Source organism: Ambystoma mexicanum, chromosome 6p (genome assembly GCF_040938575.1).
Source record: "Ambystoma mexicanum isolate Mex_15411 chromosome 6p, UKY_AmexF1_1, whole genome shotgun sequence".
NCBI lineage: Eukaryota > Metazoa > Chordata > Amphibia > Caudata > Ambystomatidae > Ambystoma > Ambystoma mexicanum.
This window is the reverse complement of record NC_090935.1, coordinates 1,101,777,222-1,101,798,382: the sequence shown is the minus strand read 5'-3', so window position 1 is coordinate 1,101,798,382 and position 21,161 is coordinate 1,101,777,222. Positions and strand designations below refer to the sequence as shown.

The 21,161-nt window shown below is 48.0% G+C and overlaps 1 protein-coding gene across 1 annotated transcript in view; it reads left to right on the top strand.

Annotated features, from left to right (window-relative positions):
* The window catches only part of AOPEP (aminopeptidase O (putative)), a 1,805,484-nt gene that overhangs the window by 1,683,705 nt on the left and 100,618 nt on the right, over nucleotides 1–21,161 (top strand). Inside the window, exon 14 of the mRNA XM_069625709.1 lies at nucleotides 10,010–10,126. Within this exon, the coding sequence (XP_069481810.1) occupies nucleotides 10,010–10,126 (117 nt within the window). The remainder of the gene's footprint in view (nucleotides 1–10,009; nucleotides 10,127–21,161) is intronic.

Sequence of the window (21,161 nt, the reverse complement as noted above, 5' to 3'; positions counted from 1 at the left end):
ATCCCCCTGTGGTGCTCTCTCTCCCCATCCTGGCTCCCTCAGCATCGTACCGGTACCCCCCAGGGTGAGTCTCCCATGTACATCTTGCTACCCAGCTAGGTTTCTCCTTCATGCATGCACACATTGAGACAGTGCTTATTGCAGAATATGTGGGATGTGCAGGCTGCAGGTCTAAAACACTGTAACTGAGTGGATTACTTTGGCTACAGCAAAGTTCTGTGGATAACCTGGCATTATAGGTTTAAAGATGTATCAAGCCAGCTCATCCTTTTTTTCGCATCTGGGTGCCGATGACGTTACCATTATTGAGTACCCCTGCACCCCACCCACTTTCCTCCATACTTCTGGTTGTCCCTCTGTGGGAACTGGACCGAGGTCATTTGCGCTGCACAATTTGATCCCATTGAAATGTAATTAAAGTGTGTGTCTAGGAGTTGTCACTAGAATGTGGCACTGCCTTGTGACTCTATCCCTAGTGCCGCCCGCCACTTCTCTTTTCTGCACTAACTGGTGCAGACTCATGCATCTGCAGCACTCTCTTTGCTTTGTTTTTTGTCTTTCCCTTCCATTACAGACTCCTGGCCCACGTTCCCTCTAGTTAACCCAGCGTATATGTTTCTTTCTCCTCCTTTCTTGCTATAAGTATTCTGTCATGGTTCCTTCCATGTCTTGGATTTTCACACTTTTCAGTTTGGAGTGTTAGGGACCCGAGCACAGGTTGGTTGCCTTTGCTGCATGTGATGCGTCATCGCCAAGGGCCCAGCATTATAGGGAGATTTTGTTTCTAGGTCCCCTCCTGCATATCTGAAAGAATTTGCTCACAAGAAAGACAAGGAAGTGAAAGCAAGTTTACCCTTGTTCTCTCAGGCACCCTGGCAGTGTACTAATTCCCAGAGAGTTCCTCAGCCAGAAGGTGTCCCAAGGATAACTACACACTAGCATATTGTGGTCACAGCTGAGGCTCATCATGGTGTTACTGGTTTGTGCTCAGACAGGCCTTCGGGCTCTGCCACTGGGCTTAAGCCCATGGTGTTACTGCATGGCAGTGTGTAGTTTCTACCGTAGTTCACCCTGAGCTTCCCTTATCCATTCCTGGTACCCACCCTCAAGGCCCTACAGAGCCTAGGCCTGTAGAATATGTGCTGGACGAGGACCTTAAACCAGACTGCTTCATAAAACCCTACACAAAATGGTTGTCAGGCACAGGTCTGTGGAGAGAATATCTCAGAGTCAGTTTATAAGTCAAAGGTTTTCTTGTGCAGTTGAACTCCCTCAAAATTGGACCGCGGTTGCAGCCTCACCAGGAGGAAAGTCAAGAACAGGTACCCATCAGGTGGTTCTGTGTCATATCATCGACTACCATTTTTTCGATGGGCGTTTTCCGCCAAAATAATTGCTGTTCCCGCCCCCAACCCTATATATCCCCCCAAAAAATGTCGGTGTGTTTATTCTGCAATAATTTTTTGGCAAAACACCCGTCGAAAAAACTACTGTCGATGATACGACGTCGTACCCCATCAGGTTACCTCCCACTGTCCACACAGACTTTTTATTTCTCATAGCATGGAGGGGCCTTTGAGTGACATCTGCTGGTTCATATCCTATCCCCAGACATCAACCTCCCTTCTCTACTCGGACTCATAGCCCACTCATTTCAGGTATCCTATTTGGGTGCCAGCCGACGAACATTGGCCACCCACTCCTGCATCTGCCGAAACCCGCTGCAAAGCACGAAACAGGCCTGTCAGGTCAGGTTTTTGATAGATTTATGAACCTTACGAAATCCTCCCAATGTTGACCAGGCTATTTCACCAATAGTGCTGGTATCATCTCCATGTCCCTCGAAGGGGCCCCTGCCATGCCGTTCCCACCGGTTCTTCTGGGTGTGGACCCCAGGGCCACGCTACTCTGCCTGCAATCCCTCTGCTAACCATGCAGGCTCCAGCAGCTCTGATAGGAACGTTTGTTCCTGCTCCAATGCCAGACACTGCTCAAAAGGAGCCTTGTTGGTAAATACCCTTCTTCCGGTTTGCATGTTCATGCATTGCAATTGCCTAGGAGTGTGGAGGCAAAGGGACGGGACATACTAGTAAGAAAAATGTACTCACTGCTGCACTCCTAGTCTGTATTCCCCTTTCCTGCAAAAGGCCCCACCACCCCAAGTTCCCTAATATATATTAAGATGCGCCTGAATCAACGAATGAAAAAGAGGACTGACTGGTTGTGCCGGGGGTGGTGGGGCGGTGCCACATTCCGGTGACCGCGTTTAAGCATGCTCTTTAATTTTAGGGAAAGTAATTGTGGTGTGCAAATGGTTTTGATCTGTCTCAACAGAAGGATGCCCAGGAGCATGGAGGGAAGGGGACTCTGGGCTAGAAGTACAGTAGCCACTATAGGGAGTAAATGTTTATTTTTTTTATGTAATAATACCTTTTAATCAAGTTCCAAAAGGTATTTGAGTTGGTGATGTGTGCAGCATGAATGGTCACTATTCCTCACCTATAACAACATGCAATGATTTGCGTTCACAATTCACCAGCAGACAGTCTCAACTCAGTGAGTTCAGTAGGTTTATGCACCAGCAGCAGGGGGCTCCATGTCAGTCACAGGTTTTAATCAGGGGTTTGTGCCCCACACTTTTCTTCATGGCCACGTCAACACTTATTTCTGCTGTTGTCTTCTCTGAACTCTTCTAATGCAGTTCCTTGTAGGTGGGTCTCCCTGTCTATGAACTAGCACCTCCTCGCTGTACCCATAATTTCCCAATTCGTATCCTCATCTGCTTCCTCTTTCCTCTTCTACTTCTGCTTCCCTCGCTATCCTGGCTCTGCTTAGAAACCTGTGTTCTCTTTCACTGTATTTACCTGGTCGTCAAGTGTCTTCGTGGTCTTGCTCCTCGTCTTTCCTCCTTCGTTTCTCCTCACTCCCTGCCCTTCTCCTGCACTCCCAATCGCATTTCCTCCTTTCCATTCCAAAGCCGCCCTGCTCCCACTTTCCTTCTTTTGCTCTACTTGCTCCTAAACCTTGGCACGCTGTCCCTCTTTCTAGTCGATCTCTACTTCTCTTCAGCTGTTTCGCTCTCGACTAAAGTTACTCTTGCTATCCTCGCCCACCTAACGTAATTTCATTGTTAAAATCTTTTCCCTTTTATTGTACCGCTCTTATTATTGTACATTGGGTTGACGTAAAGCTCTCTATAAATTAAAATAAATGCCCACACAAATGGGCCTACTGCCAAGGGATCTACGTTGCACCCTCCTTTAGTGCAGACAGGGTGTTGACGTCTGTCACGCTGAGACCAAGAGGCTGACATTCGTCCAGGTAGACTTTAGTGACACTTGATTACATCTACAGTCACGCTCGGATGCATAGCCTCAGCATTTGCCAGGCTGAATTCATCCATTCGCTCAAATAGTGTCACATATTTGGGAATCGTATCTCCGATGAAATATCAGCTTTACAACTGTAAAAATAGCTCCGCGAGTTAAGCTCTCCCCTCAGACTGGAGGTCAGTATGCAAGTTAAAATCCCAGATGCACCCTCCATCCTTCCAGGGTCTGTTCATTCGGGATCTGTGCATTTAGGGGTAATAATACAAATGACCACAGTTTGGGCATTGAGAGTTGTCTAAAAAGCCCCCTCCTATCGCCTGCTCACTCCAGTAGACGGCTGGGCCTTGAGGGCGCAGATGTTAGGCAGGTTTCTGGGCGTGAAATCCAAGCGTGTGAAAACTGAAGGCCTGTTGTCCGAGTTGAAGTCGTGTAAAAATCATGTGACAATTGATCATTATATGTCTGTCCAGACTCTGTATATCCACACTTTGTTCGAAGCGTTATAAAATGGATTCGAGGACGGCATTGCTGTAGGTGAAGGATGTACACTTTCTCTGTAAAGCCGACAGGCCGGCCGACGGTGTCTTGCATTCCAGAGCCCGGCACATTGTATGGCGAGCATAAACGTGTAAGAAAGCTTTGTCTAACTTCAGCCAGTGGAAGGCCACCCTGGAGGCAAATTGGCCAAACAAAGACTTTATGGCTCGCGCCCCCGAGCCAGGGCCGGGCCTTAAAGGTGACGGGGGCTTATAAATCCCGCTGTCAGGCTGCTGTCTAGTAACGCCCTTTTCCCCTCCGGTGAGGGAGCCCAGTGTGCAGGGAGCGCATTCACCAGTCGGGCAGCAGTCAGTGGGGTGTGGCGGCAATGGGGCTGGGAAGCGGCTTCACTTTGCAAAGGCTTGGAGGGAAATGCGAGAAATATTTCACATGGTGGCCTGGGCGGGGGTGGCGTGTCTGCATCGAAAGCCTGGCATTTAAAAGCCCGCTGCTTATAATTTCCGAAAGGTCAGGTTGCTTCAAAGCTCATTTTTTGCGCCCTGTTTGTATTGACGCGGAGCCAGGCCGAACTGCACAGTGCGTCCCCCCTCCCGCCCCGGTTTCTTCACGAACTCGGTATAAACAGTCCCCGCTGCAGGGACTTTGTACAAATATAGAAGAGGACACTTTTTGTGGGACCAGAGGCTCCCCGAGCATTTCTTCACCATTTTTGGGAAGAATTGAGGCGAGGACGGAGAGGGCGAGGCGCAGCACACTGGGGGTGACATCACGCGCCTGCCATTGATCCGCTCATCTGAGAGCCCGGGCCGGATAAAGGGAAATGCATCAGGGCGGAAGCACGCCGCCCCCCGGGCACCGATCCCGGCGCGATAGCCGGCCGGGTAAGAATAGACATCACGCCACCCTCAGCCGGGGCCCGCGCTGCTTCCCGCTTCCCGCCAGGAGGAGTCCGCGCCGCGGCGCAGCAGCAGTGGAGCCGCGCGCGCGGAGACGGAGCTGCTGGACGCTGGCGCTCAGGGCTGCGCGCGCCGCCGCCCGAGGAGGGGCGCGCGGCCAGCGCCGCTGCTCCCGCCCAGGGAGGCGCCGCCGCTCCATCCGTCTCTGTCACGCCGCCGCGGCCGCGGCTCGCGCAGGTCAGTGTACAGGGTCCCCGCCGCGCGGGACGGGGGAAGCCGGGTGGGCTCCGCTCCATGGGGGAGGGGGGACTTTTACTTATGTTCATAGTGCGCTGAAAAGGGGTGTCCGTCTGTTTCTAAGCGCCCCGACCTTGACAGACACGGGGATGCGATAGGGGGTCCCTGTTGCGTGTGTCTTGCCAGTGATGAATTGTACTAGCCAAATGACATGCGCACCTCCAGCGACACGGTATGCCCGATGAAGTGCTTGAGCATAGGGGTAAATGCATGTCCTCGTTTTCATATGTTTTATTACGTGTCACCCACATAACCGTAGGAATGTCGCGTTAACTGCTGCCTTATTCCAACCTGGTCTGTGCATACTTGATCAACTTTTTCGACCCGAGAGAGCGGGAATTCTTAAGGAAGAGGGGTCGTCGAGCGTCAGTCATATGCATACACAAATATTCTTTGGATAACATGTATATATATTTATACGGCGTACACAGACGTGGCTGTGGGCACTTGAGGGAGGGGGGCGCAGAACAATTAGATACATTGCCCAAAAACTACCCAGATATTGGGAACGTAACAACGCCGAGCTAAAAAGTATGTTTCGATGTGCGCTGTGATGTCAGTGTATGCATAAATGCATCCATGCTCGGCGTATGATGGTGCCATGTGTTCGTGGTGTGCATTTTTAGAAGTGAGAAGTTCACCAAACAAAGGGCATCGCTTCCACCCGGGTAATTTATCCGAAAACAACGAAGGTTTCAGCGGTATTTCTTTGTGAGCGCTTTGCCACTTGTTGGCTGCCGCCTCGTGTCTGTTACGGACACCTCATAGCGCGGCATGTCATGTATTTTTGGAATTCCCGTTTTCGTAGCACAAACCTGGCAGTGGGGCATTTTCTTCACTTCAGTTAATGTGGGGAGCGGAGGGGGCGGATTACCCGCCGCTTTGGAGCGGTTAATCTTGTGCAGGCGTTTTTAGGTTTGTACGCACGCGCTCCCGCTCTGTCTTTTAACACGTTGGCCTGGTATTTACATTTCTGAGCTATCATTCCAATCGTCACATCCAGCTATGGATAGCGTTCTACTGGCCGAACTTCACCATTTATTTTCGTCATCCTTCATAAAGGGAGGAATGTTCGCGCGCGCTGCGCGCAGCTTCAGTCGTTATTCCCAGGTGAGCATCGTGCCTTTAGTTGGGTTAGGCCAATTTAAAACTATCTGGACGGGAATGTATTATGCTTTTTGGGAATGCTTGCTTATTTTATTTAGGAATGACTTTGAACTTGCCTACGTCCTATAAACATATATATTTATACACCACCAGGGTACCCCGAATGCGCATGCACGGTTTGCAGTGGCTATTTAAGGAGTCGGGCATGCGTGCACGTGGATCAGGTGTGGATCCCGGTGTAGTGTGCGTAATGACGCAGCGGCCGCCATATTGCGGCATTCTCCCGACGGGATTCACGGGCTATAGATGGCCTGGTTTTCATGCGCTGTTCAAATTGCGGTGCGGCTTTTTAATACTTTGTTTTAAAGTGAAAAACCCCAGGAGAAATTGCAGCTGTGCCGCTTATATTAGTATAATTCCTCATGTGGGTCTGCTAACCTGCACTTGTGGGTTGGCTAGCCGATATTCGTAACTTGGTTGTAATGGCACGACCCGCGGCAGGGTGATGCCCAACAGGTGAACACATTTGGTAGCAGCTCCGACGGCAGAGCTAGTAACAAATAACCATGTATTCATTCCATGCCACACCACACACTGAGGTATATCTTGGCATTTACTGACATTATGCTATTTCCTAACTTGCGGCTACTTTTTTTCGTCAAACCCAGAGGCGGGGAAAGATGCATTTCCACTCCAACATTTAAAACCTGTTGTGACGCACTTCGCGCCAGTGAGTGCCCGCGCCGAATTACTTCTGCCGCAAGTGCTCTAATTTAGGAATTTAGTTTTTTTTCCCGATACATTGCTAGGCCAGGTGAGGAGTGGACTGGTGTCAGAGGGTGTGACATTGAGGGCGGGAGGGGGGTTGATGCTGCTGTACATGTTAGAACAGCTGTGCCAATTTCAGTGTATCGTCCGTGAAGGTTCCTGAATTGGGGCGCTTTCTCAAATAGTGAGAGGGATAGTAGACTAGACAGAGCGCTTCGTGCACCCTTGCTTCGGAGCAGTGTTATTACCCAAACTAGTTTGTTTATCAACCACTCCCATTATATATTACAGACTTTACACAGAGACTCATTTTTACTAAATTGAAATTCGGTACGATTTGAAATAGGTGCAATTCTGTTAATCGCAGCTGGGGTGCACAGCAGTTATAGAAATAGCAATTTAAAGGAATGCTTTTTTATCAAACTCATTTTTCTAAAGTGGTGATTGCCTGCATTTAAATGCTGAAAATGGTAAGTGTGAATATTGACAGATGTACCTTTTCACCACTGGCTCTGGATCACTGCGCTGCATGTATTGGCCAAGAGAGTCTTGAAGTCAATGCACGCAGAGTGATGATGGCCCTTTTCTTTCCCGCGTTGCTCCAATCAGCCTTCCCTTTGAGCCTGGCTTCATTCACACATGTCTATCTATCCGTGTGGCATGGGCGACTTGCCTCGAACGGAAAAGTCTACTTTCAGATGGAAGTTTTCCAAGCCTTTTTGAACCCACTATAACTACTGCCTTTTTTTTATCTCATACATTTCCCTTCACAGTTGTTCTGCCTGTTCCCTTTTGCCTGATTTCGTATTAGATAAATCGCGTGAGCGTCGTGCCACGCGCTGGAGATTAAACAAATATGAATATCCAGGCAACGTGTCCCCCCGGCCCCCTCCTAGAGGTGAGACGAGTCGCGCTGTGCATTAAGCATCATAGCGCATCTATAGAACTAGCGTAGCACTGGAGCCTCCTATCCCATACACATGCTTGAGGCGCAGGCCGCCCCGTATCATTAGACGAAACCCCCACTAGCAATCAAATCTATTACTTACTACAAAAGCAGGCCCGATTCACGCGTTGATGCGCTTGAAAGGCTAGGAGGGTGTACACATGTCATTGACTGGAGTAATTATTTGTCATGTACAAACATGAGTGCAAAAAATGTAAGCATGTAGCACTCGGACTAGAGCATTTCAAAATCTGGATGAATTGAACAGAAACATGTTTTCCTGCTTCTTCAGTTAGCAAATAAGGTGTTTCCGGAAGCAAAGTCCATTCTATTGAACAGTACCATCAGTGGTAAGGTGGCGATCCCTCCAGAGCCAGTGGCCCCGAACCCCAAAACACTAGGGAGATGGGATTCAGCCTTAGGGGTGGATTGGTTATTAACTGGTAAGGTATAGGCCCAGTTGGCCAGCAGCACCTACGGCCCCAGGCCTGCTGCCTTGACGGAGGAGGCCTTTTCCCCCTGCATATGATCAAGCCAAGATCTGGCTCTAGAGACAAAACCGTTGCAAGCACACATCAGCACAACTAAGGCCCCGTGAGTCTTTCTGCAGCACCCTGCGTCCACAGCCAGCAGTGTAACAAGAGGTCTGTGGGGCAGATAGCTCACTGCGTTGGGTCTGCTCACACCTCTTCAGGCACGGTCCATTTTTGTTTCTGGGTAATTAAGTAAGTACACTAGTGCTGTGCAGCTTAGTAAGAAGCACTATTTAAAACAAACTATTGACAATTCTGTTGATGTCCACCATTTCCTGTGCGCAAGGCCTTTGTAAGCAGATTCAGAGCTAGGCATTTGAGAGCGACCTCAATGCGTTGCAGGGTGACACAGCCGTGTAGGCAAATGGTTTGAAAGAGTTATTCATGTTTTATTGGCTGGGCTTTTGAGCATAGAGGCATTCACACTGGTGTATGTATGTCTCAGGCGGCCCGGGCTGCTGGTGGCCTCCCATTCCGCCAAGGCCGGGTGGGATTATTTGAAGGCGAGACACAAGAGGACATCTTTCCTAAATATATGTGTGCATCGAAGCTTTACACCTGTTTAAAAACTTCCAGTTTACCGTTATTTAAGGGGTCTTTTGAGGACCACGGGCTAGTCGCACTCGTGATATGGATGAGCGCTCTAGTCTGGTCTTAACAAGTAGCCTTCCTGTAAGCACACATTATATGACACCCCCAGATTGGGAGCCCCTCCCCCCGCCATTCATTTATATGGCTCAATGTGTCATGCATAGAAGTAATGTGGGGCCTTTGCTGAGCGCCATTAACCACCCTGCAGCTCCCCTACAATTCCTCGGGCGCCCTCCCAGTCACAAGTCAATTTTTCGGCAACAAAACAACGGGAGAATCTTTCTTTTTGCACCGAGTGATGTGTTGGCCCGCTAGTGTTGTGCTGTACATTTCAGTGTGTGGGTGGTTTTTATTCATGGCGAAAAGGTAGATGCTACGAGCAGCTCTGGGCCCGCTTCAGTGGCTGGCTGCTGTTTTATATATATATATATATATATATATATTCAGAAGGTGGCACGATATTCCAAGACACTGCAGTTCACGGGGGTGGGGCACCTTGAAAAATACCCCTTCCTTCAACCAGGCTCTTTTATATATTTGACTTTGACATGATTGCTAGCGGTTGCCACTCACCGTCACCCCCACTCCACTTCCGTCACGTGCACTTAATTGCTCGGGCGACTGTTCGGCATGTGGGTGGTCCCCCGCCCCCCCCCCCCAATATACTGGAAATGATGCTGGCCTCTTCCACCCCTGGCACGCCGCTTTCCATGTGTGTCCCATAAGTGTCTGATCCTCGCGCGCCATGATAACGTTTGATCAGGGCAAAGTCTGTTTGATCTGTGCTAAATGCGGAGGGAAATGAAAAGCCGGGCTAAGTGGGGTGTTGATTAGAGCCCGCGCCGACTCTTGCAGAATGCACGCCGCGTAAACAGCCCAGGACTCGCAGAATTCCACCAGAGGCAGAGACGTGTTCATTTGATTTAGGCGTGTACTGTAAATGTCACGGGTCAGGCTGCACGAGGCCTGTTCCCGAGTAACACGACGCCATCTTGCCTGGCGCGGCTCTCTTCTAATCCCCCCCTCTCTTGCTTCTTGCAGCTCCTCCCAGACCAGCTGGTGCTACTGCTGGAGACTCTGCTGGAAGAGAAGACGCTATGTCCCAGAACCCTCCAGCGTTTGCAGAAACTCTACAGCCTCCGTGAACAGGACGCAGAGGTACGTACTTCATCAACACATTGCGCAGGAGTCACTGAGCTGTCAGCCTGGAATGCAGGCATTCCACGAATTCCAGGGCTATTTAAGGCTCTCTTTCCATTAGAGTTCGGATGCCAACCTGGGCAGTCCAGGCCAACCTCATAACAGGCCAAAAAGTGTGTGTGTGTGCTGTGTGTGTGCTGCTCCTCAGAGGCGTAGTTAGGGTTGTCTGACTAGTGGGGCCTGAGCTAGCGTAGTTGGGCCTACATCTGTGACAGTATCATCTTTAAATGCCCACATTGCACTGCTGAGTGGGCATTTACATATTTTGGTGGGCCTTGCCCACTCAGGCCCTAGCATGTCTACGCCTCTGATGCTCCTTACAGGCAAAACAAGGCACTCTTGCTCAGTGTGTAACAGGGCAACTGCATTTCTGTGTGACTAATACAGGGAACGTGGACAACGTTTAAAGTTATGTGTGTGTAAGATAGTCTTTGCAGCCATGGGGCACTGCACCTACACGTGTACATGTTTCAGTGCGGGAGATGACCCTTACAGGAAGAGTGATTGCCTGTATTTTCCTGCGCTAGTGGTAGGCCGGACCAAGGAATGGAGACCTTCTTTACAAGCAAAGTGCACCACTCCTACTTTATGTATACGTGAGAGGGCTACCCTCTGTAGGTTAAGTGTACCACTCTTGCTGGTGTGTGTATGTACACGCGTGCAGTCATACATGACCTTCTCTTGCATTTATCTCCTCCTATAAGACGTTTGAATTTGTGTCATGCTGTGAGTACTTTTTGCTTAGTGGGTGCTTGAAAAGGGGCATTTAGAAAGAACTGCAGTAAAACATGTACTTAATGTTCTGGCCAATTTAAAATCAAATCATTGTCAATTGTAGGAGAGTAAGGAGGCGAACGTCTGATTTGTGTACGAAAATGTGAGGCGCCATAGTTATTGACTACTGCAAAAACAAATGCTACTCTTTTGGTCTGTAGTTATTGAAAAGCTGGCACTTGCGCCACAGAAGGCCTTTGTGCTCGCTGGATCATAATAAAATGGGAATTTTATGGCAGTCATTAAAATTGAGAGGGCAAGAAATCCGCCTCATTGTTAGATGAGAAGGACTGGTTGGTATGGAACAGCCCTTTTAGAGCCCTCGTAACCCGGGTGAACATTTAAAGAACTTTAGGATCAAGATGTTTATTTTAGAAATAAAAATAAATAAATAAAAAACAGCAAAGCCCCGTCCATGGCCTTATTGCAGCTCCTTCGCAGTTGTTCAGGAAAGTTTCAGATAAGGTGAATCATTTTAATCAGTGTGCAGCAGGCCTCTCTATTTATATCAGTTCGTGTCTGTGTTGGTCGCGGCAGAATACCATTGAAATGTCAGTTCTATAACAGGGGCGGCTGTGACTTGGGAGGCCAGATCAAAGCCCTTGCTTCTGCCATTTAATACCAGCAAAGCGCCAGATTTTAATGAGCCCTAGAAAGCCCAGTCCGTTATCATTTTCTGATGTCTGGAGCTGCCTGGCACACGCACTCCCAGCCTCGAAGCAGTATTTTGTTCAAGAGTTGCCTGACCTCCACCAAGGACTATTTATCTTCGGCTTTTATCGCGCAGACCAAGGTGAAACCAAGGGCCCGCTCGGCAAGCCGGCGGGGAGTGTGTGCACTGCAGTCCTCTTTCCCCTCTATACAGAACCCTGCATCACTGGTGGACGTTTCTTAAATAGCGGTCCGATCCAATGAAGCCTTTTAGTGGTCCCATCACTATACCATAGAGACTGTTCGATTTAAAAAAATAAATTGTATTTATTGAGTGGGATCCTAGCTTCACAAAGCAACTCGCCGCTGTACCTGCAATGATATAGGTGGAGAGGCCTGAATGGGACTGTGGTTCCTGTCTGGACGCTCCTCCCACTTTTGGGCGAGCATTTTCCCACGTTCCTCGGGTATGTTGCGCTGCTAGGCCAGGACTCTATAAGCATCGGTCCATTGTGCATGGAGACAGCGCTATGTAGAGCACGCAGCCTGATAATGCGTCTTCAGTCCTTGACCCAATTCCACAGGAGCATCCAGCTCCAGTCAGGTGCATTTAAACAATCCACTCACATGGAACATTAACACCCCGGGTATTTCATGAACACCCTAAAAACGGGTATGTTTGTAGGGATGATCCATGACGTGGCGATAGGTGCTTCGCACAGGCACAGAAAGGTTCTCCTATGGAAACCACTGTTGCTGGACAAGGCAGGTCTTGTGCTTCTACCAACCGCTCAACCTCTAGAGGGGGAAGAAGCCAGCAGTCACTTATGCACCCGACTCTAAAGGGCACCGCAAAACCGTATAGGTAGTGGCTTCAGACCCAAGTCGACCTGTAGCCAAAAAAGAAAAAAAAGTATGTAAATAGTTTTTATAACCCGCATCATGCCAGACTCTAGCCCCTAGGTCCAGGACCAGGTATCAAACTCATTGCTGCTCGGCGCACGCTCTAGTTGCCAAGCCGCGTTGCCCCAGAGCTATCCTCCTGACCCCAAGCAAAGGAGAACAAAATTAAAAAGTGGAACCTTTTAAAGCTAAGTGTGACACAACACCATGTCGGACACCCAGGTAAGTGGGAGATGAGCACGAATGGCAGAGCAATACCCTAAGACCTCATCTGCATGGCCTAACTCCATGAAGCGGGCAAGTGAAACCACCAAAGTTCGAAAAAGTTAAATCGGGTGACGGAAGACTTGAGCGGAGGGAGCGGTGCTCTGGATTGGGTTGGGTTGCTGCTGGGACTTCTTGAAGCGCCAAACTAAAAAGTGTTAAAGCGACTACAAACCAAGGTGTTCCCAGGGGAGTTTTTGTCAGTGTGGCACTCCTGGGAGAAAGAGAGGGCACATCTAAACCTCTTGTTCTGATAGCTTACCTCCTCACACTAGTGCACCTCTAAATGTGTAAGCAGTGCTAGCTTTAGAAAACATATTTAGAAACAGCTCACGAGTTGTGTAGGAACCTCGTAGACTGGGTAGACCTGCCATCTTGTACCTGAAGCTATTGCATTTTTTTTAACCGCATAATACAAGATGTGTGAATCAGAATGTCGATTTCTTTTTCTGTGTATTTATTTATTTATCGTGCGTACCTAACCCAAGGGTAACAAGGCGCAGAAGCATCAGGACGATTGCAAAGCTTGGTTACATACATGCAATAAGGATGAGGTCCAGCTAGGTTACAGTACTGGAGCATCCAAGAACAATGGGCGCAGAGGAGGCAAATATTTACAAATTACAATAATTACAAGTTACAGGAAATATACAACATATGCGGTCCTATATACAGAAAAGTAGGATAAATCCTGTGTTATGCCTGCGAAGATCATTTACCAACATGTGTATACATATTTACAGTCATTGTATTGTGGCGCAACCAGGGCCTTATATGTCGTGATCCTTGAGCCAATGGATAGTCTTAGTTCTGAATTGACAGTAAGGGAGGTCCTCCCTACAGGGAGGTGGAAGGGAATTCCAGTATTGTGCTGCTTTTACAGGAAAGCTATTCCCTCCAGACATCGTAAGTTTGAATCTAGGCACAAGGAGGAGATTGGAGTTAGCCATTCTTGAAGGCCGGGATGAGGTTGGTCTGGTGAATCTAGTTATAAGGTATTGAGGGGTTGCTTGGTGGAGACATTTGTGAGTCAAGGAGACAGGTTTAAGGAATATTTTGTCTTTTGCAGATAGCCAGTTAACAGATCTTCTAACCTCAGAAATGTGGTCTTTCTTCGGGATACTAAGGGCCGCTCTTAGGGCGTTATTTTGTAGGATTTGAATTTTATTCGTGATATATTTATTACAGCCTACATATAACGCATTGCAATAGTCCAACTTGGACAGGATCAGAGCCCTGGCTAGAGTAATATAGTTAGCTGGTGAGAGGAATGGTTTGGCTGCTCTGATAAGTTTACATGTGTGGGGTGTGGCGGATGACATAGCATTAACTTGTTTTTTGAAGGTGAGAGTGGAATCTAGATAGAAGCCATGGGTTTTGACCTCCTTGGCTACAGAGATCTTATTATTGTCAATTACGAGAGAGGTGTAGTTTTGGTCTAATTTGTTAAGGTTGGATGAGGAGCCTAGAATGAGGAGTTCTGTTTGAGGCCATCCATGCCTGGATGATAAGGTATACTTTTTTGACAAAGGCCAAATCCTTATCATAATCCCCCGGATCTGGGTATCATCGACATATTTAGTGTAGGTGATACCCAGACCATCTAGATCATCAAAAAGGGGCTTCGTAAATATGTTGTACAAGGTCGGGGAGACGCATGATCCCTGAGGCACGCCGCAGGTAATAGGCGTTGGGTCGGCCGCTGCTAGTGGGGTAATTTGTTGTACCGCACACACTTAATATTCCAAAATCAAATTGCTTATGGCCACTGTTTACCTCTTTTTCTAAAGCTCTTGAAAAGTTATGGTGTAATGTTTTAGGTCTGCCAGCGTCGGGCAGTGTGGCAATAAACTGCTTGGGGAAACCTTCTTAGAAGGAGTGCTAGTTTTGGTCCTTCAGCCACTGGTAAAGAACGTCAAAGGGGGACAACCGTAGGTCTATTAGTTGGACAGTAGGACATACAGTGGATCCTCCTGGAGGCTCATCATTTCTCTCTGCCCTGAGCCGTTTGATAAGTGTTGACATCCCATATTTTTAGTCGAGCCTTGTAATGCCGGATCGATCCAACATTTCACGCACTTGTGTTGGATGCAAAGTTATCTTTGAAAGTTGTATTCGTTCGAGTATCCACAGGAATATCTGCACTGGACGCAGAGAGGGGACATGTCAAATATTTTGCACAAAGGGGCCTGTTTCCGGGTGAGGTCATCTGGGGTTTCTGAACTGTGGTGCCAGCAGCTGGTTGGGTTATCTGCGGTATCTGCTCCTGTGCAGGGCATCATCAGAGCGTGCCCTGCAGGACTCCATTGCAAAGCTGCCGTAGTCCTGTGGGATCATTGCACAAGGGAGACCTGGATGCCAGGTGTGCTGGGTGGGGGGCTGGACTGTTTGCACCCATTTTAACTGGCTTCAATTGCTACTTTCCACCATGCACTAAGCACAATAGTTAAACCAATGATACGCAGCAGTTGAGCTCTCCCTGCATGCACAATAAAACCATCAGAACCCTAAATGTCTCACGCCAGCTTGTACACAACAGTCTTAGTCCATGCATGATCCCACTAAGGGCACATACAGCTCCCGTCTGGATACAGGTACCTCGCATCCCCTCTGCCCTCACTAACCAAACCCAATGCGCTTTTCACGGCACCAAGAGACCAGCAGCGTGGTATGAAACTCGGAATTGAACTTGTATTTATTGGCATTTGTTTACACGCCAAAATAATAAACAATGAAGTTGCCTCAGAGCGCTGATCATGCAAAATGTATGGAAGGGGAGGGAGAGGGAAGGAAGGAAAAGACCCAAACAAGGAAAGCACATGAGCCTCATCACAGCAAATACTGCCTTAGGGCCAGGCCTTGAATATGAATGGGTTTTTCATAAATAAGACACACTAAAATGTGAAATGAGTATGTAGGGAAAGCATGGTTTTCAAACTACAAATCAGCAAGTGCTTTCTTGCTAACCATACTTCCATCTGCTCCTAAGCTTGGAGGTTTGCGGGCTCATAAGTTTAGTTGTTAGTGTGCCCTGCTGGATGGTGCCATATTCCTCTCCCCTTTCTCCTGTTCTCTTGGATGACCAGTGCATACTTGAACCTCAACCCCACCAATACCGGATTCCTATTGCTCACCAACAAAACCAACACATACAGACCTGGCTATCAACCATGAACTCTGAGGGTTCACACCAGAACTCATCTCCTGCGCCAAGTCCCTCGGGTTCCACATCGACAAACACCTTTCCTTCAAGACACACATAGCTAAGGAAACTCAGACAACTTTGTTATTAGCTCTCCCTCCTGTGGAAAGTCAAGCCCTTCCCCACAGCTTTAGAGCCACTGTTCAAGCACTGGTCCTATCCCACCTGGATGGGGGCAATGCAGTCCTTAAAGGCGTCTCGTCATCCTCCCTTGTGGCCCTGAGAAGTGTCCGACATCCGGCCGCACTCCTTATCAAGGGTTTACGCCGATACAACTACATCATCCCGACCCTCATCAACCATCACTGGCTCGCACTGAAGGCACAAATCACCTTCAAGTCTTGCTGCATCGTCTATAAGGCAGTCGCCCTCATGTTACCCAGCTGCCTCGCAGAGAATCTCAGCATCTCTTCTGGACAGCGCGCCACCAGAAGCCAGGACACGTGCAGACTTGAAATTTGCCACTGCAAAAAGGAAAGGACCAGAAAACAAGCCTTCTCTGCCTCTGCCTCAAGACTATGGAACCTCCTCCCCGTCAGCATCATACTCACCCCCACGCGCCTAAAATTCAGAAAAGAACTAAAGACCCACCTCTTCAAGGAGTCTCTCCTCCTCTACACCTAGGGCCTAGGCCATCACGTCACCCCTCACACAACCTGACTCGCTAGACACCTCCCACCCCTCTGCTCCCCACCACTCAGTACAGCTGGACTCCTCCTCTGTGCCCCTCTGTATCCTACCCTCTGTTGCATATCTGTTCTGTTGTTACCCCTGAAAAGTGCTCCGTTATGCATCTGTATCGTTGTATACCTCTGTAAAGAGCTCCGTTATGTATCTGTATTGTTGTATACCTCTGAAAAGCACTCGGTTGCTTCTCGAAGCTAGCTCCACGCTCAATAAATACCATAATAATAATAATTCTCTGCACATGTCCCTTCAAGGGCCTCATGAATAGGTAGGCGGTATTAGCATTACAAATTCTCCAAACAGAATTACACTTGCCATCAGCGGTAATGTGAAATCTCCACATGATTATTAGTTGTTGTTAGTCCCCATTCTGAAGTCCAATAGGCCCTCGCTGGGGAATGGCGGTATAGGAATCCATGGTAGTACTGCCAGTGGTAATAGCTTTCTTGCAAGAAATACTCCAATGCAGGACTCAAAATGTACAGTCAAAACTAGCCATTGGCTAGTGATAATTGACTTAGTGAGTAAGAAATGGTGTTCAGTGTGTAGAAGTGAGGGGGCAAGTGACTTTTATGCCTAGCTACCAGCTTGCCATTGGACATTTCAACTCCTGCCCCCATTCATATGCAGGTGGTTTAAGGGTTTCCTAACTCCTAATCTGGCGGAATGAAAAAACAGGAGGAAATGCCACTATCACCTGTTTTTTTTTCAGTCACCAGCAAAGTCATAAAGAGGCCCTAAGAACCTACTTATTAGAATAGCAAGCCTAGTGCATTATTTAAGAAGGGCAGTAAACTATCCTCTCCTGAGTGTTAATGCAAACATCCCTCTGTCACGCAAGCCCTAACCATTTGGGATAACTCGGCAATGGAAATTTGCAGTCCGATGAGCCGTCTCTCGTCTATTTTGTTTAACCTCCAATTTTTTCTGCATACATTTTTTTTTCTCCAAATAAATGCTCAATGTATATATCGAAAACATTTTTTTTGTTCATTTCAATTCAAGAAATGGGGCAGCAATGATGTAGCAGCTCCAGGGCTACACTGGAGAATATTAATGCATTGGTCTTGGATGCCATGCCGTGCACAATACCAGGTTAGCCAATTAGAAGAACTGTTACCAGGTTGACCATGTGAAGAAATTAAGGACAAATGTGGATACCAACAAGTGACCTTGACACTGTTATTTAAAAGCCAACAAATACCTAGTTACTAGTTTGGCAAAATCTCTAAACATTTGGGAATTGTTTTTTAATGCCAGAGCATTGCCAGTCTACCCTCCCCACCACGGCTTATAAGATATTGGGGGCGCTCTTGTACTGGCATCATGTCACTGCATCATATAGTGAAAGTGACGTAACAAGCCTTTGAACTCCTAATTACATCCCAGAAAATGGCACCACGTGGCTTTTACCACGAACGATATCATACATGTTTAGGTTAGTTGTATTACGTATGGTAACTCGGGCCTTTTGCAAAGAGTAAAAGGCTAATGATACAAAGAAAGGGAACGCAAATATCTAGCAAAGCCCCTAAAAGGTGGCACAAAGATGGAGGCAAATTAGAGACATGCTCATTTAAATGTGCGTTCGAAGAAACAACTTCTTTGCAGTCCATCAAAAGGCAAAACAAATATGAATAGGGTGACTGACGCCTGGCTCCAGGGAGGAAAACCGGGCTGGTCATGGGTTCGGGACTAGGAACAGGCTGGATGAATGGGGGCAGTACTCAGGCTTGGAAGTAGGACAAAAAGCATTAGGCTCATAATGCGCCATAGCGCCCCGGCCCAGGAAGGTGGGCACAGCTCCCTGACTCTGAGATCGGGTACAGCTTGGGGAAATAGACTGGCCCTACGTTCAGGACTTGGGAGAGCGGCACACAGCAGTCAGGCTCGGAGTGGGTACAGTAAGACACTCAGAGGTGGGGTGCCTGGTCATTGATGCCTAGAGGCTTACGGGGCAGTGCGCAGGCTCAAGGCGTGGGGGCAGCACAGTGGCTTAGAAATGGTACACGACTCACACATTTAGAAGTAGGGCACATCACACAGGCTCAGAAATTGGGCAGGGCTTACAGCCTGGGGACATTAGGGTGCATCTCTCTGACTTGGGGTGTGATAGAAATCATGGTCTCAGGAATAAGGAGACTAATCATGGATTCAGGGGACAGACCACACAGGCCTATGAAGTGGGCACATAGGCTGGAAAATGGGCCAGAGCTGATACGCTCGGAATTGGGCAAGAGCTTGCAGCCTCCTGAATGGAGCAGCTTATTGGGTCACAAAATGGGGTGGAAAGTGAAACATGGAACGGAGAGTGAGCAGTGCAAAGGGCTTAGGATGGGAAGAGTGCTCGCAAGCTTGGTTAGCCTTATTCAGGGAGACTTTCCAACAGGAAGAGCACTTATACAGGCAGGTAATCGAGGTCCACATCCCAACTATTTCTGGTAAAAGGACACAAATACTACACAGTTTACAGCAGTTTCTGGGAAGGGCACTTTCCAGAGCGAACCTTCAGCAAAGTGAAGTGGCACAGCAGAGTGGCATTCCAATGATGATGCTCAAAAGTATCTCAGCGGACAGTGGGTAGCACAAGAAATGGCATCACACGACCTACAGTAGGTCCAACTCTAAAGCATAAATCCAGGTTAAAGGTGGACATGCATGTCTTGAAGGGTATGTGTGGGTTGCAGTGGTAACCCCCGTGGACACATAAGCGCACAATTGCTATAATGTGATTGGCCACATAATGCTTACCCATGAGTCATGTTCTGGTTCCTGCTTGAGGGGGAGGAGGACATGAGGACCCCTATCGCTTCTCCCATGGATGCTGGAAGCCTATGAGCCTCGAGAGCAGGGCAGTCATGCCACTCGCAGGGTTCATGACTCAGAGAATGAAGAGGGGTCCTCCAGATGCACTACTTTGGGGAGAGGGCTTTCTTTACGCCACACTGCAATTGGGGTTCAACCCCAAGGATGGAACAGAATCGTTACTGATAGTGATGTTGAATAATGTTTTTGCTTATGAAGATTTGGAATTATGCTCATTTTACTTCACCTTCTGGGCCCCTTTCCACACAGCTAATGACTGTGTTCTTTCCACATCTTTACATAATGCTATTGCTGTGGAAACGGGGTACCCCCTAGAGTGGTTTGTGTTTAATATATAGAGCCAAGAACACAATTTGAAGTTGGTGGAGTTTCATGATGCCTCTCTGAGATTTGCCACGTTGCCTCTCATCCTCTAGATCAGGGTCATGTTCCCTAAGCATCCACGGTCCTGGCTAGGGCTGATGGGGCTTGTAGTTCAAAACAAATGGTGAGCAAAGGTTGCCAACCCCGTCGTGGATATATGCTAAGCCCCTGCCCTGCTGGCAGGTGTACCTTTGCGGTGGTTTGTTTTGCACCATGTCAAGGCTTTTAGCTGTACCAGGGGGGTGCATGTGCTTGAATGGAGGCGATACTGAGATTCTGTTGCTAATGCACTCACTGCCTAGGAAGCTGTTCTCTGCTCTCATCCCACCTACTATCCTTGGCTCACAGTACAGAGAAAGCTGATTGTCAAGAACGTGATAGTAAGTCTGGAGCGTGCTTGCCTTTCTCTGCTTGTTTATGAAGATGTCATAGGTGCAGGTTTACAGCCACAGTAACTCGAATGCCCCTGAAAGCTACAGAATGTGAGTGTCCAAAGAAAGACTAGCGGTAGCTGCTGTACTTATTTTGATTGCATCGGTTGCGGATGCACCATGCAAAAAGCACGCATTCTTTAACTTCCATATACTGGTCTATAAAAACATCCATGTTCTTTCCTGTACTACCTCGTTGAATGGATCTCGCTGTTCTCTCTCTCTCTCTCTCCACTCCTCTCTTACTATATCAGAACACCACTCCTCGTGGGCCTCCAGTCCTTTTGTTTTTGCCCCCTTTCCCTCCTTGGCCCATTCTTCTGAAGTGTTCTCCCCCCCAGGGGCTATTTAAGTAATCTTTTCAGTGGAACCCTTCAAAACCAGGTTCAAACTCCAACAGCTAGCAGTCCCCAACCCTCCTACTTAAACTAACCGCCCAACCCACCTCAGCCGCATTCTGCCCTCAGGACTTCCCTATGTCATTTCTAAATATGTAAAGGCTGGCATCAAAATATTATGGCCTCCAGGCCCTGACCCTAGTATAGGTTCCTACTCGTATCCCTTTATCCCTTCACTACTCGGTGTCCGTAATTAAATCAGCAATGCTCTTATGTAAATGTACCTTAACCTAGGACTTATGGTATTTATTTTTGCACTGCTTCCATTTTGATCCGTATTCATTTTTAAAAAATGTCTGGATTTATCCAAATGTATTTTTTTAAACAAGTTGCAGCTGGTATTTGTGCACATTTATTCAAATTTAAAAAACGTATTTTTAGAAAACACGTGCACACCCACAAACCCACGGTAGAGAAATGGAGCTGGGTTCTTGGAGACTAAATCCAACTGATTTTTTACTTTGAAAAATAAAGGGCTTCTTGCGTGACTGCTG